This window comes from Gavia stellata, chromosome Z (genome assembly GCF_030936135.1).
Source record: "Gavia stellata isolate bGavSte3 chromosome Z, bGavSte3.hap2, whole genome shotgun sequence".
Classification (NCBI taxonomy): domain Eukaryota; kingdom Metazoa; phylum Chordata; class Aves; order Gaviiformes; family Gaviidae; genus Gavia; species Gavia stellata.
In genome coordinates, this window is record NC_082637.1 from 1,436,896 (window position 1) to 1,449,440 (window position 12,545).

Genomic DNA, 12,545 nt, shown 5'->3' on the forward strand with positions numbered 1-12,545 from the left:
ACGTTATATATACACACGGTGTAATTACACGTGTGAAATACACACTGAGGTGCAGACGCTAAGCGCGATGACTCGGTGCTTTATTTCCTACCGGAAAATGAAGTCGAACTAGTTTTTGTGGAGTGTGTCGGGCCTGCAACAGCAAAATGTAAAATAAAAAGTATAACATGCTGAGGGGGGAGGGGGCCGCTGGCACCGTCCCCAGAAACTTGAGCGTAAAGCGAATCAAAGGGCCGATTTTGCAAAGTTTGCAGCAATGCTCTCCGTAAATCGAAAACCTCGGGCTCGAAATTCAGCTGTAGGCACGGGGGGGGGGGGGGGGGGGGGGAGGATCACAAACAAACCAAAACAAAGCAGAATAAAAAAAAATGGACTGGATAATACGAGGGGAAAAAATATTGTTCCTCTTGGCAAAGTCTCCGCATCACGTGTATTTGCAGCCTCGTATAAACTCGCTTTGCCATGTGTATGTGCGCGAGCTGGGGAAATTTAAAGTATAATCCCCGCAAAAGTGCGGCGCGGGCGGGAGTCGGCGGCTGGCCGGGATCTGCAGCTCCACCATCTGCGGGTACGGCGGCGGCGCGGCGCCCGGCCCCGCGCTCCGCTCCGCTCCGCTCCGCTCCCCTCCGCCGCGCTCCGCGGGCGGCGGCAGGCCCGCGCCGGGGCAGGGCGCGGAGCCGGCGGCGGCAGCGCGGGGCCGGCGGGCGGGCGGGCGGGCGCTCGGCCCGGCCCAGCGCGGCGGCGGTGGGGAGCGGCGCTGCCCGCGGAGCCGGCGCGCGGCGGGGCGGCCGCGGCGCTGGGCGCTGGGCTCCGCGCCCCTTCCCTTCCTTCCTTCCCTTCCTCCCTTCCCTTCCCTCCTTCCCTGCCTGCCTGCCTCGCCCGGCCCTCCCCTCCTCTCCCCTCCCCTCCCCCCGGCGCTCGGAGGGAGCCGATGCCTCCGCACAGGCCCGAGCCGCTGCCGGGTCGTTGTCATTAACCCCCCTCCTCTCCGCAAATTAGAAATTGGGGCTAATTGTCAGAGGCTGCTCCTCGCTTCCCTCCCGGCCCCGCCGCCCCCGCCCGCGTCCCTCCGCACCGGCGCCTCCGTAGCCTGCCACTTCGCAGCTCTTTCCCCCCCCATTGCTGTTATCGCTCTTTGCCGTTTCTGCCTCTAAACGCTACTTTGCGTGGAAGAAGGAGAAGGGAAAAAGTTGGGAGCGGATGGCTGTAGTTTCTTCTCTGGGATCCTCATTCATTCCTCGCTGAACCTCCTGTTGCATAAATGATGCTCCGGGAGCGAGGCTTTTGCTTTTTTTTTCTCCTCCGGATCTGGGTTTAGAGTGGATGTCACCGGGTTTCGATCGCCTCTTTGGAAATACAATATCGCTTTTTTGTTGTTGTTGTTTTTGCTGCCCCTCCATCTTTTTTCCCTCCCTTCTTCTCAACTACCCACCCCCCGACCCCCACCCCCGAACAACCCGATTGTGTTTCCTGCAAGGCTCGGGACTGGGTTTCTGATTGCGGTTATTTCCATGTTTCTAGGTTTGTGTGATTTTGCTAAAATGCATCACCAACAGCGAATGGCTGCCTTAGGGACGGACAAAGAACTGAGTGATTTACTGGATTTCAGTGCGGTAAGAAACAACGGTGGAAATTAACAACAGCTGTAAAAAAATATCTTCTAGCTGATCTGTTAAACTAAAAAAAAAAAAAAAAAAAAACCAAACCAAAAAAACCAAAGCAACAAAACCAAACCAAAACTGTGATCTCAGTACATTGGGCAATTTTTAATCAGCAGCTAGAACCGTGGTAAATATCTTTTTGCTTAAAAAAAGAAAAAAGAAAAACAAAAATTAGAGTCTTTTTATTATTTCTTATTGTATGTGATGGGAGATGCAATCGTGTTCACAGCCTATTTTAATGTCTTGGATGTCTAAAATAATTCGTACAAAAAGAGACGCCCCTAAAAGCGAACATTTCTCATCATTAGTTAATAACAATATCTAGCACTTTTATTGTGCTTCACGTTTTATAGCGTTGTTGGCACATGAACTAATTAATTGCTAATTAGTTGCTTATTTTCTGTTTTCAGTTCTTCCCTTGTTTCATTTTTTGGCACATGGAAAGTGCAAAGAAATCCATGACTGTCTCAGTTTAAAGTTTTCACTGAAATCTCATATGGCTTCTGCTGTCATTAAAACTGCTCCAATCCCTTCCGAAGCCCCCCAGCTAGACGGTGCTTTTTGAGGAGGGACAAAAATCAGCGCTTTTTGTCTCCCCGGGCTGCTGCTGGCCGGGCCGCTCCGGAGGCCAAACGTTAATCCGGACGTGTGCACTTGTCTAGTTTTGTCAGGCTCCCCCTCCCCCCCAGCCCCTTCCTTCCTCTCCCCACCCCCCCCAATATGTCAGGAGTATCTATCTATCCATCTATCTGTCTATCCATCTATCTATCCGGTTATTTATTTATTTAAGGGGAGAATCCCTGTGCCGCGAGCTGCATGTACGTTCCGAAAGACCAGCAGCCCCCCGCAAAAATCTGCCCCCCCCCCCCCCGTGTAAAGGAGGCTGCTGGAGGCTGCTGCTGCCGCTGCTGCTCCAGACTTTGCTTTGGAGGGATGGCTTGGGGAAGTTGGGCCAGGAAACGTAGCCTGAGGCAGCTTTGCAGCCCCCTCTTTGCTTGTTGCACTTTTTCCATTTGTTCCTTCGCTTTTTGCAGGCTCTGACTCAGGGAAGGTGCGTATTATCCACTAGACACGTCGAAGAAGAGAGAAACCAATTAGGGTCGAAATAAATGCTGGGGAGAGAGAGAGGGAGCGAGAGAGAGGGAGAGAGAGGGGGAGAGGGAGAGAGCCTTGCTTCAAATTGCTCTCGTGTTAGAGGCGAGATGAGAATTTAGGGCAGGTGGCACTTTGCATTATTATTATTTGGGTTCACATATGACAGGCAAATCCTAAAGCGGGATGGAAATGGACATTGCTACATTTATGGCCAAGGTTTCAGCAAAAAAACTTTCTTCGCCTTTGTCAGCGTGAGAGTTGGAGAGGGGAGCGAGCCCCGCTTCCCAGCCTGGATACCGCTGCTGGGGACTGGGGTTGCTCAAACTCTTCGGGAAGCGAATGTTGTTCGGGGAGCTAACGAGCCTAATAAAAACGTGATGATGGTGGCGAGGGGCTGGTGGGGGCTGTAAGGAATATTGACGCGTTTTCAGGTCTGGGGGGGACGATGTTTTGTGGTAGACAAACTATTAACGTAGTTCACAGCGAACGTGGAAGGAACCTTTGCCTAACAGTGGACTCGGGAATCTCTTGTTTTCCAGTAGTAATGCCTCTTTGTTTTTTTTAGATGTTTTCACCTCCTGTGAGCAGTGGGAAAAATGGACCAACTTCCTTGGCAAGTGGACATTTTACTGGCTCAAGTATGTAAAATTTTTGTTCCGTATGTAGTTAAAACGTTGGTAGTTATTTATCCATAGGCGTTACCTTTGTTGTGGTTGTGTTAATCTCTTCTGGGGAGCAGATTCATTCAGATTTGAGCGGAATTATTTCTAAGTGCTGGCTGTTATTATTATTACTATTTCCACAAGACCGGGGCATTTTCGCAGCATTTCCATATATTTATGATTTTAAAAAAAACAAACAACTTAAACTTCTCTGTATAATTTTGCAAGGTGAGCTAGTTTAAATCTTTTTCCTTTTCTTTTTTAAACCGAGCATTGGAGATTTACAATTTCAGATGCTATCTTTTGTATGTCAGAAATGATAATCAAAACATGTCACCTGAGAATTAATTTTGTGAATGCGAATTGAAGGCTGCTTAAATAAAATAAATAAATAAGCAAGTAACCGAGTATAAACACCAACCTCTTCCGGGAAAAGAACTCTTTAGTATTAGGGATCACTGTTTGCTGAGGGAGTATTTTTCAGTGAATTAGAATTTTCAGGCTAGTTTCTTTTCCTGGCGGAGATTAGGGCATTTCTTTTCTAAATATCTGACTGCTTTTGAAGAGCCCCTGAAATGTAACTGGAGGATTTGTTGGTTTGTGTGTTTGTTTCTTTGGCTGTAGTAGTACTATATGGGCAACTTCTGCATTCCATAAGAACCGGAGTCCTGTTTGATGACAAAAGAAATATCAGAGCTCTTTGCGGTGGAACATGTGTCTACAATAATTGTCTGGCAGCTAAAGTTTTATATAGAGGCTTTTATATGCCTGACAAATTAGAAGTAAAACTAGCAAAGATACTTAGGCATTTGAAATTTCCTTGCTCTTCTATCAAGTTTGCCTGAGAGGGTTCCCTGCCTTGCGGATGTGGTGTTTTGGACAGGACACAAACACATCTCCGGGTAGAGAGTTGCGGTGTTTTAAAAGCGGAGGCAGTTACACATACCACCACGCTGTACGTAGTATTGTTATACACCGAGTGCTGTTCTAAATCAGATGGTAAATTTGGACAAGTCTTCACTGCAAACTGCCAGTGGATAGCTAGATAGAAACACGTCATTGCATATAGCTTTGTGCCTGGTATCTGCAGTTTGTACTCAGTTAAAGGAACCTCTTCTGTGTGTTCGGTACAGCCATTTTTATTAAATGCACTAGTACGTTAATGAACTTCTTATTTCCAAAGAAGGACTTCCTAATTTGAAGGTGGTCTGTAATAGACATTTTTCAGATACTAGGTGAAATGCCACCTACAGTTATTAAGCACTCATTTTGTGAATTTTATTCAGATTTTCAAAGTAATAACATATTTTTGTTTTACCTTCACAAATTTGGTCATATTATGAATATAGTGACTTGGAAAATTTTCCTGCTATGTTCGAGTAACTTTCCAAACGTAATTTGCCTTATACCTCACAAGCTAAATATTTTAATCCTATTTTTTGTCATTTTCTGAATTACATAATTTTAATAACTGATTTAACCGAATACATAATATTAACTATATTTGTTTTCACCAGAGAGAAGCGAAGAGTATTTGTGCCAGACAAATCAATTTGTCATGCTTATATACCAGCCAGTGCAGCAACCAACACTTGGTCTAACAGCAATTGACCAGATAGATGCATTTAATAAATGCATCGTAAACCTCACCTCTGAAGTCATTTTGATCAGAAATGCCACAGGATAGAAAATCTCAGCAGTGAGTGAAATCGAGGGGTTATATTGTTTTTTGCTGTCTCTAAATCTGAAAGCGTTAGAGTAACTTTGACACATCATTTTAGACATACAAATAATTTAATGAGCTGAAGGAAGTTACTAATATTAAGATATAGACCATTTAAAATAACACCTGGACTCTCCCACACTGTAACAACGTGTACATGCTTGAATAGACTGGTTTCTGATGGTGGAGGATGAAGCACCCTGCTTGATAAAGGAACCTGTACTACATGGTGGTAGACTGTTTGCACAACGGCACGCAGCGCAGGGTACGCTCTTTCTTCTAGGGGAAAAACATTTTGAATTCTCTGTATAAATATCTATTGCTTGGTTATTAGACAAGGGGGTTTGTAGTGGGTGATCAGCGGTTTCAAAAAAGTTGTCAGAATCCAGGTGTCGGTGAACTGCCCCTCCCTGGTACTCGCTGGGAGGGTGGCTGCGTGGCCTGGAGATGCAGTTGCGTGAAGGAGAAGCGTGGCTATTGTTTCCCTGTGCTCTTGCTGGCCAGCTCGCGGTGTGCGAGCTTCTTAGGAACACTTGGTGTGCGGTGTTGTCATGAGCCAGGACTTGGGAAATTCAGATTTGATACGATAGCGCCCAGACAACTGCTTCAGGAGATGTTTTCTACAACTATATGGAAGGATTAAAGATCGCTCCATTAATAACATATGAACGCAGTTTATTAGTCTGATTATGCATATTGATGATACGGAATTGCAGAGATCCAAATGCAGCCTGTTCTTCCTCCTGGACAGATGCCCTTCTGCAGTTTGAGCTGCCCTTCTCTGAATGGTCCTCTTTTAAAAATCATATTTACTGAGATGGGGAACCACAGATGTGATTCCTCTGCATTAACCAGAAACTTCTCTTATATGGGGGGAGGGGAAAAAAAAAAGACCCCAAAGAAAAGTAATCCCAAGCAGTGAAGTGAAACTAACTGTACTTTAGGAAGTGTGGCAATATTTCATGCTTAAAGTCATCTTAATAGCTTTTTACTCATCTAATATATGATGCTCTATTGTGATTTGTAATGTGTGAATGAAAATAAAGTAAAGCCACGTTTCCTTTTAATCTTTAATTTCACAAACATGGCTTCTTACCATGTTAAGAAATGGTGAGGGCTGCAAGGGAGAAAGGAATGTAACCTGAGCCACAGCCGTGACATTCCCATGGAGCATTTTTCACATGAAAGGCTTTTGTCAACCCAGTAAAGGACCAGGAGTTTTTGTTTGATGTTTGCAGGTGTTCAGCAGAGAGCACTAAAACAATTCAGCCATGCTGGTTTAGAGACTCTGACCTTAACAGGGAGAATTGGTGAAGACTGAAATTATTTTTAAGAAAACTCCCCTGGAGTTACCTCAAATTTATATTGTATTTGTAAAGTGATTTAATACCTGTTATGTAAATTGAACAATACACACCCATTAGAATGAAGTGGGGTTTTTCTTTTTTCTTTTTTTTCTTCTTTTTTTTTTTTTCTCCTTCTTTTAGGACAGTTGCCAAAATAAAATTAATTTTCCCAGATCTTCAAAAATTTTCTGAATAGTTTACCTTAGCTTTCGTAGTAAAAGCATTTGTCATAATCCAAGTGCGAGCCATTGTAAAATAAGGGGAAGATGATGATGATTGCTGGTGCTCGATTTTGGGAATGGGTTTTGAAGCAGTTTTTTCAGCAATTGTGGTGCTAAAGAATTTGCTAGGTCTGTCACATTTGGCGTATTTCAGTTTTTGAACTGTTAATCAAAGCCCACATCTTCCTGATTATGTTCAATTTCTGCTTCTTCTATTTTAGGTATTTAAATTTACCTAAGTTTTCAAGCATCTGCTACAGATTGCCCACTATGTATATGTTTGAATATCGTGTGGGTGTGAGTTGCAGTAGAATAACTGAATTCTTATGATTGGCCATTCCTATTGCACAAAAACCCCCTAAAATCTTTGCTAGCACAGACATCACTGAATAAAGCGAAGTCAGTTTAAAGGATTTAAAGACTTGCTTTTAATTTTGCCATTCGTTTGATTAGGGCTTCTCCTGCATTAGAATAACAGCGATTACAAATTAATACATCTTTAACTAGGGAATCACAAATTCAGTTTAGTTTTGAAGTCTTTTTTTTACTTTTGATGTGTCTGTGAGTAAATTATAACCAAACACAGTTATTTAAGTACAGTTCAGTTTTGGAGTGTGGCCTTCTGGGAAAGGTGCATAATTTTCCTGTTATTGGTGGATCATCAGGAAAACTGGAGTTAGATACTATCTTTCCCTTGAAAACGTTTTGACAGCCACTCCGGTTAGCACACCTCAGGATGCGTGCACGGGTCCCGTTAGCGTCGGGAGGGGTAGTGCGGGTGTGCGTGAGGGAAGAATACGCCCTTTACTAGGGAGGATTTTGAAAGAATGCGGTTCATTTTGGGGGTTATAATGCAGAATTGCCATTCCAGAGAAAAAAATCAATACATGAGAAATTTTAAGCATATGGAACAGAAAAGCACTTTTAATAATGAAGGCAAAGAAGTGGGGTAGGTAGACGGCTATTGCAATTCCGTAGGTGACTCTGAAGGGTAGTCCACGCTTGTGACGGTGTATGTCAGAAAACGCAGAAGATTATGATTGAATTTGGGTGTTGGCTTTGCTTGCGTGTTGCACCACGTTCCTCCGTTTGCCAGGCGCCATTCCAGGTCTCCAGCGTGTGGGCGCACAGGGCACGGCTCCTCCGAGCCCCAGACCCGCCGGCCCCTCGCCCGGTCCGGCGCTGCTGCTGCTGGCCCGTGGCTGGGCTTGGTAACACTCTGCTCTTGTTTTGCCTGTTGAAAAATGCTTGAGGCTTTAGCTACGTAGATACACAAAGGCAACTGCTTCCATATTTTTCATCCCTAACGTTTCGTAATTATGATTAAGAAGAAGAAGAATGCTAGTTACCTCCCATCCTTCCAGCTATGTTTACTTGTGAAGCGTTCGATCCTCCTCCCCTCCGAGTCCTATTAAAGGGAGTACTGTGGGGGCAGAAAAAGACCCACGCTATGGTATTTGAATTGGCCTGAGACACCGTCGTGCAGACTTGGAGGAGCTAAATATTTAGTTACAAAGAAGAGAGGTTACTTCTGAGTTTGCATCTCGCTCGCAGTGGCAAACTGAGTGTGTCCTGCAGAGGACGTTCCAGAGACACAGCCACCTACAATCACATAGATTTAAATCTGGAAGCTAAGGTGCTATCTTGGTAATTAAAAAAAACCACAAAAAAGATATAAAAAAGAGACACAAATCCCCTTAGTTTCTGATGTTGGAAGGAACTAGCCTTATTAAATGGAAGAGGGTCTAAACAAATACTCTGCAAAAAGGGCACATTGGATCTGATCTCAGCGAACTGTAGCTGGAAGAGTTCAGTCGTGCCTGTTGGATGCTGTAGCTTTTTTTTAAAATACTTTTTGTCATAATCATTGCGTGTCTACCTTGTCAAGACTCCTGAATATATTGAATAATTTAAAAACATACACATTAGCTGTCTGAGAGACTGAAATGCTTGGGGGCCAGATCCAGCCAAATGTCACTTGGAGGAGACGTTTGTGCCTGCCGTTGCCAAATTTAGCAGTAACAGAAGTAATGGTTTAGATTATTCAGTGGATGCGAGGTATCTGTGAACAACGTGTATCTGTTAAAGCAGTGAACTTAGGTCTGACTTGGAATTAAGTAGGAATACAAACCTTGTCTAACGTGTTCAGTAAGGGATGAGGGGAAAAAAAGTCATTTGGGAGCGTGTGAGGTACAATTTGGCTTCTTCCCATTAGATTTGTGCTCGTACCACTCCCAAATCCGTATTGATTCTTGTCATAGGCAAACGCAGCTCCCGTTGACTGAATTCCCAAGAAACATTAAACAGGCACAAATAATTGTCAGCCTGCGCATCTCGTGAACACCAGGTCACACAAATTTTAATCTTTCACCACTTGCACTTATTTTTCGGCTTCTGCAGAAAGAACGTGATTTAATTTATTATTTTAATTCCCTCCCCCCCATGATTTAAACCATTCCTGCATTTGGAATTCCTTTGATATTTTACTTACTAGGTAAGAAAAGGGATTTAAGCACACGCTTTGGGATCCCAGGAATGTTGTGAATGAACTGCTTGACATTTTTTGACAAGATCAGCAAATATCTTTACCGTACTATTGTAATGAGGAAATCACTTAAATAACAGATGAACAACTAAGTCACATAAACATATATAATAGAACTATGTAATGAAAGTTTATGCTGTTAATTGCTTGAATCTCTCGTAAATGCACAGAATCGTGGAGCACTAAAAGCTGTCATATAAACAGTTTTGTTTTGAGTTTAAAATTATTCCTTTTTTTTTTTTCATCTGCTATGATAAACAAAGTCATTTTGTAAGCTTTACAGATCAAACATTTACTTCTAATGGTAAACTACATTTTGTATCTGGAAATTTGTGTTTTTGCAAGGCCCGGAAAAAGAGTAGAGCCGTGGTGGCCCCAGGCCTGTGGTTTTCAGTGTTTGATATCACGATGTTGTTTAGATCAGTTCCCATAAGCCAAGATAACAGATCTGCAATTGTTTAATAAGGAACCGGGTATGTGTTTGTAATGGTTTAAAGATCTTTTACCAAAATTTTCCCAGATAAATGATAGCAGGGCGGTGGACATAATCAAAGTAGAACTAAAAAAGGGTAGAAATTATATTTCGAGAAGTGGAAATTTTTTTTTTTCTTATGTCCTGAATCACAGGCAGCCTATTGTTTTGAAGCTTATGAAATGCAGCCTTACGAAAGTCAGGTGCCTACATCTCCTAGGGCTCCTCAGAGCTGGCAGAGGAGAGATTGCCCCGAGGCGTTTCGGATCAGCGCCGTGAATCGTTTTCTGGTGATGCCTATTCTCTACCAAAGGACCTAGCGATTCGCCGAGGCGTAGCTTGCTGTGTTCTGGCTGTCGAAGGCTAGGTGAGACAGATCCCCCCCAGCCAGATCCCGCTGTCATTGCTCAGCCAAATTTCTAGTTCAAGTAAGCTCACTGTGCGGTCATCAGAGAGAAGAGCCGGCATAGCCTGGCAATGTTTTACATGGCCTGCTGAAGATGTCGGCATATAAAATTGATACACATGTAATAGTATGTACCATCTGCCGGAGTCTGTAGATAGTCCGTAGAGTTCCTCTTGTACCGCGGAAGACAGGAGGAATAACGAACAGTTAAAATGAGTCCCTTGAATAATTTGATTTGCTGTTATTTATTCTGTACTATTAACTGCTAAGTAAAAGTCACTACCAAATTTCTGCGTCTGCCTTTATGCAGCTGATGCTGCCCGTCAGTCTGAGGCAATGAGATGTTGAGGGGCCTCCACTTTTTTTGTCATCTGGGAGGTATCGTGTGCCTCACGGGGTCTAGCCCAAATGCCGAAAACTGCCTCTTACCATTTGTGCCATTCAAAGGTTTTCAAACCTGTGACTCGGGAGTTTGTGCCTGGGCACAAATCTGTGGTCTTGTAACAGTAGCCTGCTAAATTTTCTTCTCTAACCTGTTTGCAGGGGAAGGTTTCTGCCTAGTGCTTCTTGGCAAAGCAGAGGGATGGCAGTGACCAGATTCTTGGATTATTTTTCTAATGTTTTCAAAGGCTGTTGTGTAATTTCTTTTCTTAGCAAATGTACAGAAATAGGAAAAGCGTTGAGAAAGGCTGGCATATTTACTTTTTCTGCCAAGGTAAACACTCGTGCGGTTGATCTGCATATCAAACAAACAGGTGTATTTAAAAATGGGTTTATCTTGGTGGATTTCAGAGCGGTGAGAAAGTATTTCATGTGAAGGTGCAGTAACAGCATTGTTCGTGTGAGAGCTATTGTGACAGTCACCGTTTAACGATGTCTTTCAAGACTACTATTGGTAGTAATGACAATACGTAGCTGCAATCTATTGTTGTCTGTGCTGGGTATTGATCTATTTTGGAAACAACACTTCACACGCGCTGCTGTATTTGCAGAGTACTCTTGTGGAATTTGTCTAATCCCCTAAGACTTGATTTGTTGAATATAATGATTTTCTTTTCACCTGGTGAAAAGGCTTCCGAGGTTAAGATGCTGTATCTGGCCCTTGGCAGCAGCTTCTGCTCCGCTGTCTCAGCACGGTACCAGGGAGAGATGCCGGGCGCTGCATGTGCGTGTTCGGTAGCCGCTCGGTCCTCTCCTTGCTGAAGACTGGCTCGTGTTTTCAGCTGGCTTCAGTGGGGCTGGCATCTGGGCTTCATTTCCTTCGCTCAGCGTTTTACTCGAAATCTGCGTCGGTGCATAAGTCTGTACCGCAGAAGCGGACACTGACGGCCCTGGCATGGGCACCCTGGCATGGGAGCAGGAGGCGGGGGCAGAGGAGCGGAGGCTCCCGCACTCTCCGGCTGCTGGGAGATGCGAAGCCGCTCTTGCTTTGGGCTCTGTGAGCAATGGCAGGCTGTCATCCGCTGCCTGCGAGCCGGCACGCTGCCGGCAGCCTTCCCAGCAGCTCTGGCTCTGCCTGCCCTTTAGCACACTTCCCATTGGCAGTGCCGCCCATGGCACCCTGCTTGGTCGTATGTGCGTGCATATACGGCACCCTGCTTCGTCACGTGTGTGGACGGCGAGCCGCAGAGGGTGATCTTAGGCCTGATGCAGAAGGGGTTCTTCCTTGGTTGGTGTTTCATTCATAAGAGTGCAGAACCAGGGGGGCTTCAAGCAGGAGATTCCACCTTTGGATTCTTACCATTACAGCAGATCCTTTCAGGCCCATGGGCTATTTCTGTGGGTTCCAGCAAAGCTTTTTTTTAACAAAAAAAAACCCCAAACAAAAAACCAGAACAAAAAACCTATTGCATATCACATTCACTATGCAGTGATCAGTACCTCTGCCAGGATAATTTTAGGGGTCCAAAAATGGAAAAAAATTGAAATCACTGAATTAATTCTTAGGCATGTGTGCAATCCCTAAGAAAACAGGGATTCAGTTCTTTTTGTTCTGTAGTATGTAAAAATTAGAGTCTCTCCTGGTGCTGTTTTTCTTGAATAAAAGCTTGTCTTATTCCTGAAGATTTGGGATTGTCAGGTTAACATGGCACGATGCGCTTTTTCCTCTGACGGTACATTTAAATACGATCGACCTATTTGATAAATAGCTGGTACAAAGGTTTTGTTATATTAAAAACAGCTAAGTATGACTCCTGATCGAATATCAAGACTGTAATTGAATCTCAGGGGTTCTGGTACTGTTCATAAAGCATTTGAGTTGTTTTGTGCTTCGTGACGTCAGCCAAAAGCTTGATTGAATTATGTTCTTGTGTTGTGGGAGCACCTGCCAGTGCCACTAGACTTAAGGGTCTGTCAGCATTTCCATTACAAACCTTTCTGATAAGTTTGCGACTTGGCTCTGAGCGTTTGAA

The 12,545-nt window shown here is 44.1% G+C and overlaps 1 protein-coding gene across 6 annotated transcripts in view; it reads left to right on the plus strand.

The window, feature by feature from the left end:
* The first annotated feature begins 559 nt into the window (after nt 1–559).
* The window catches only part of TCF4 (transcription factor 4), a 241,335-nt gene continuing 229,349 nt past the window's right edge, over nt 560–12,545 (plus strand). For 3 of the 6 annotated variants that reach the window (XM_059833711.1, XM_059833712.1, XM_059833715.1), the window contains exons 1-2: nt 1,372–1,613; nt 3,322–3,394. In XM_059833711.1, the coding sequence (XP_059689694.1) occupies nt 1,512–1,613; nt 3,322–3,394 (175 nt within the window). In that variant the 5' untranslated portion in view covers nt 1,372–1,511. Of the gene's footprint in view, nt 569–1,281; nt 1,614–2,664; nt 2,713–3,321; nt 3,395–12,545 lie in introns of those variants that run through there. The other 3 variants (XM_059833713.1, XM_059833716.1, XM_059833714.1) reach the window with 3 other exon arrangements.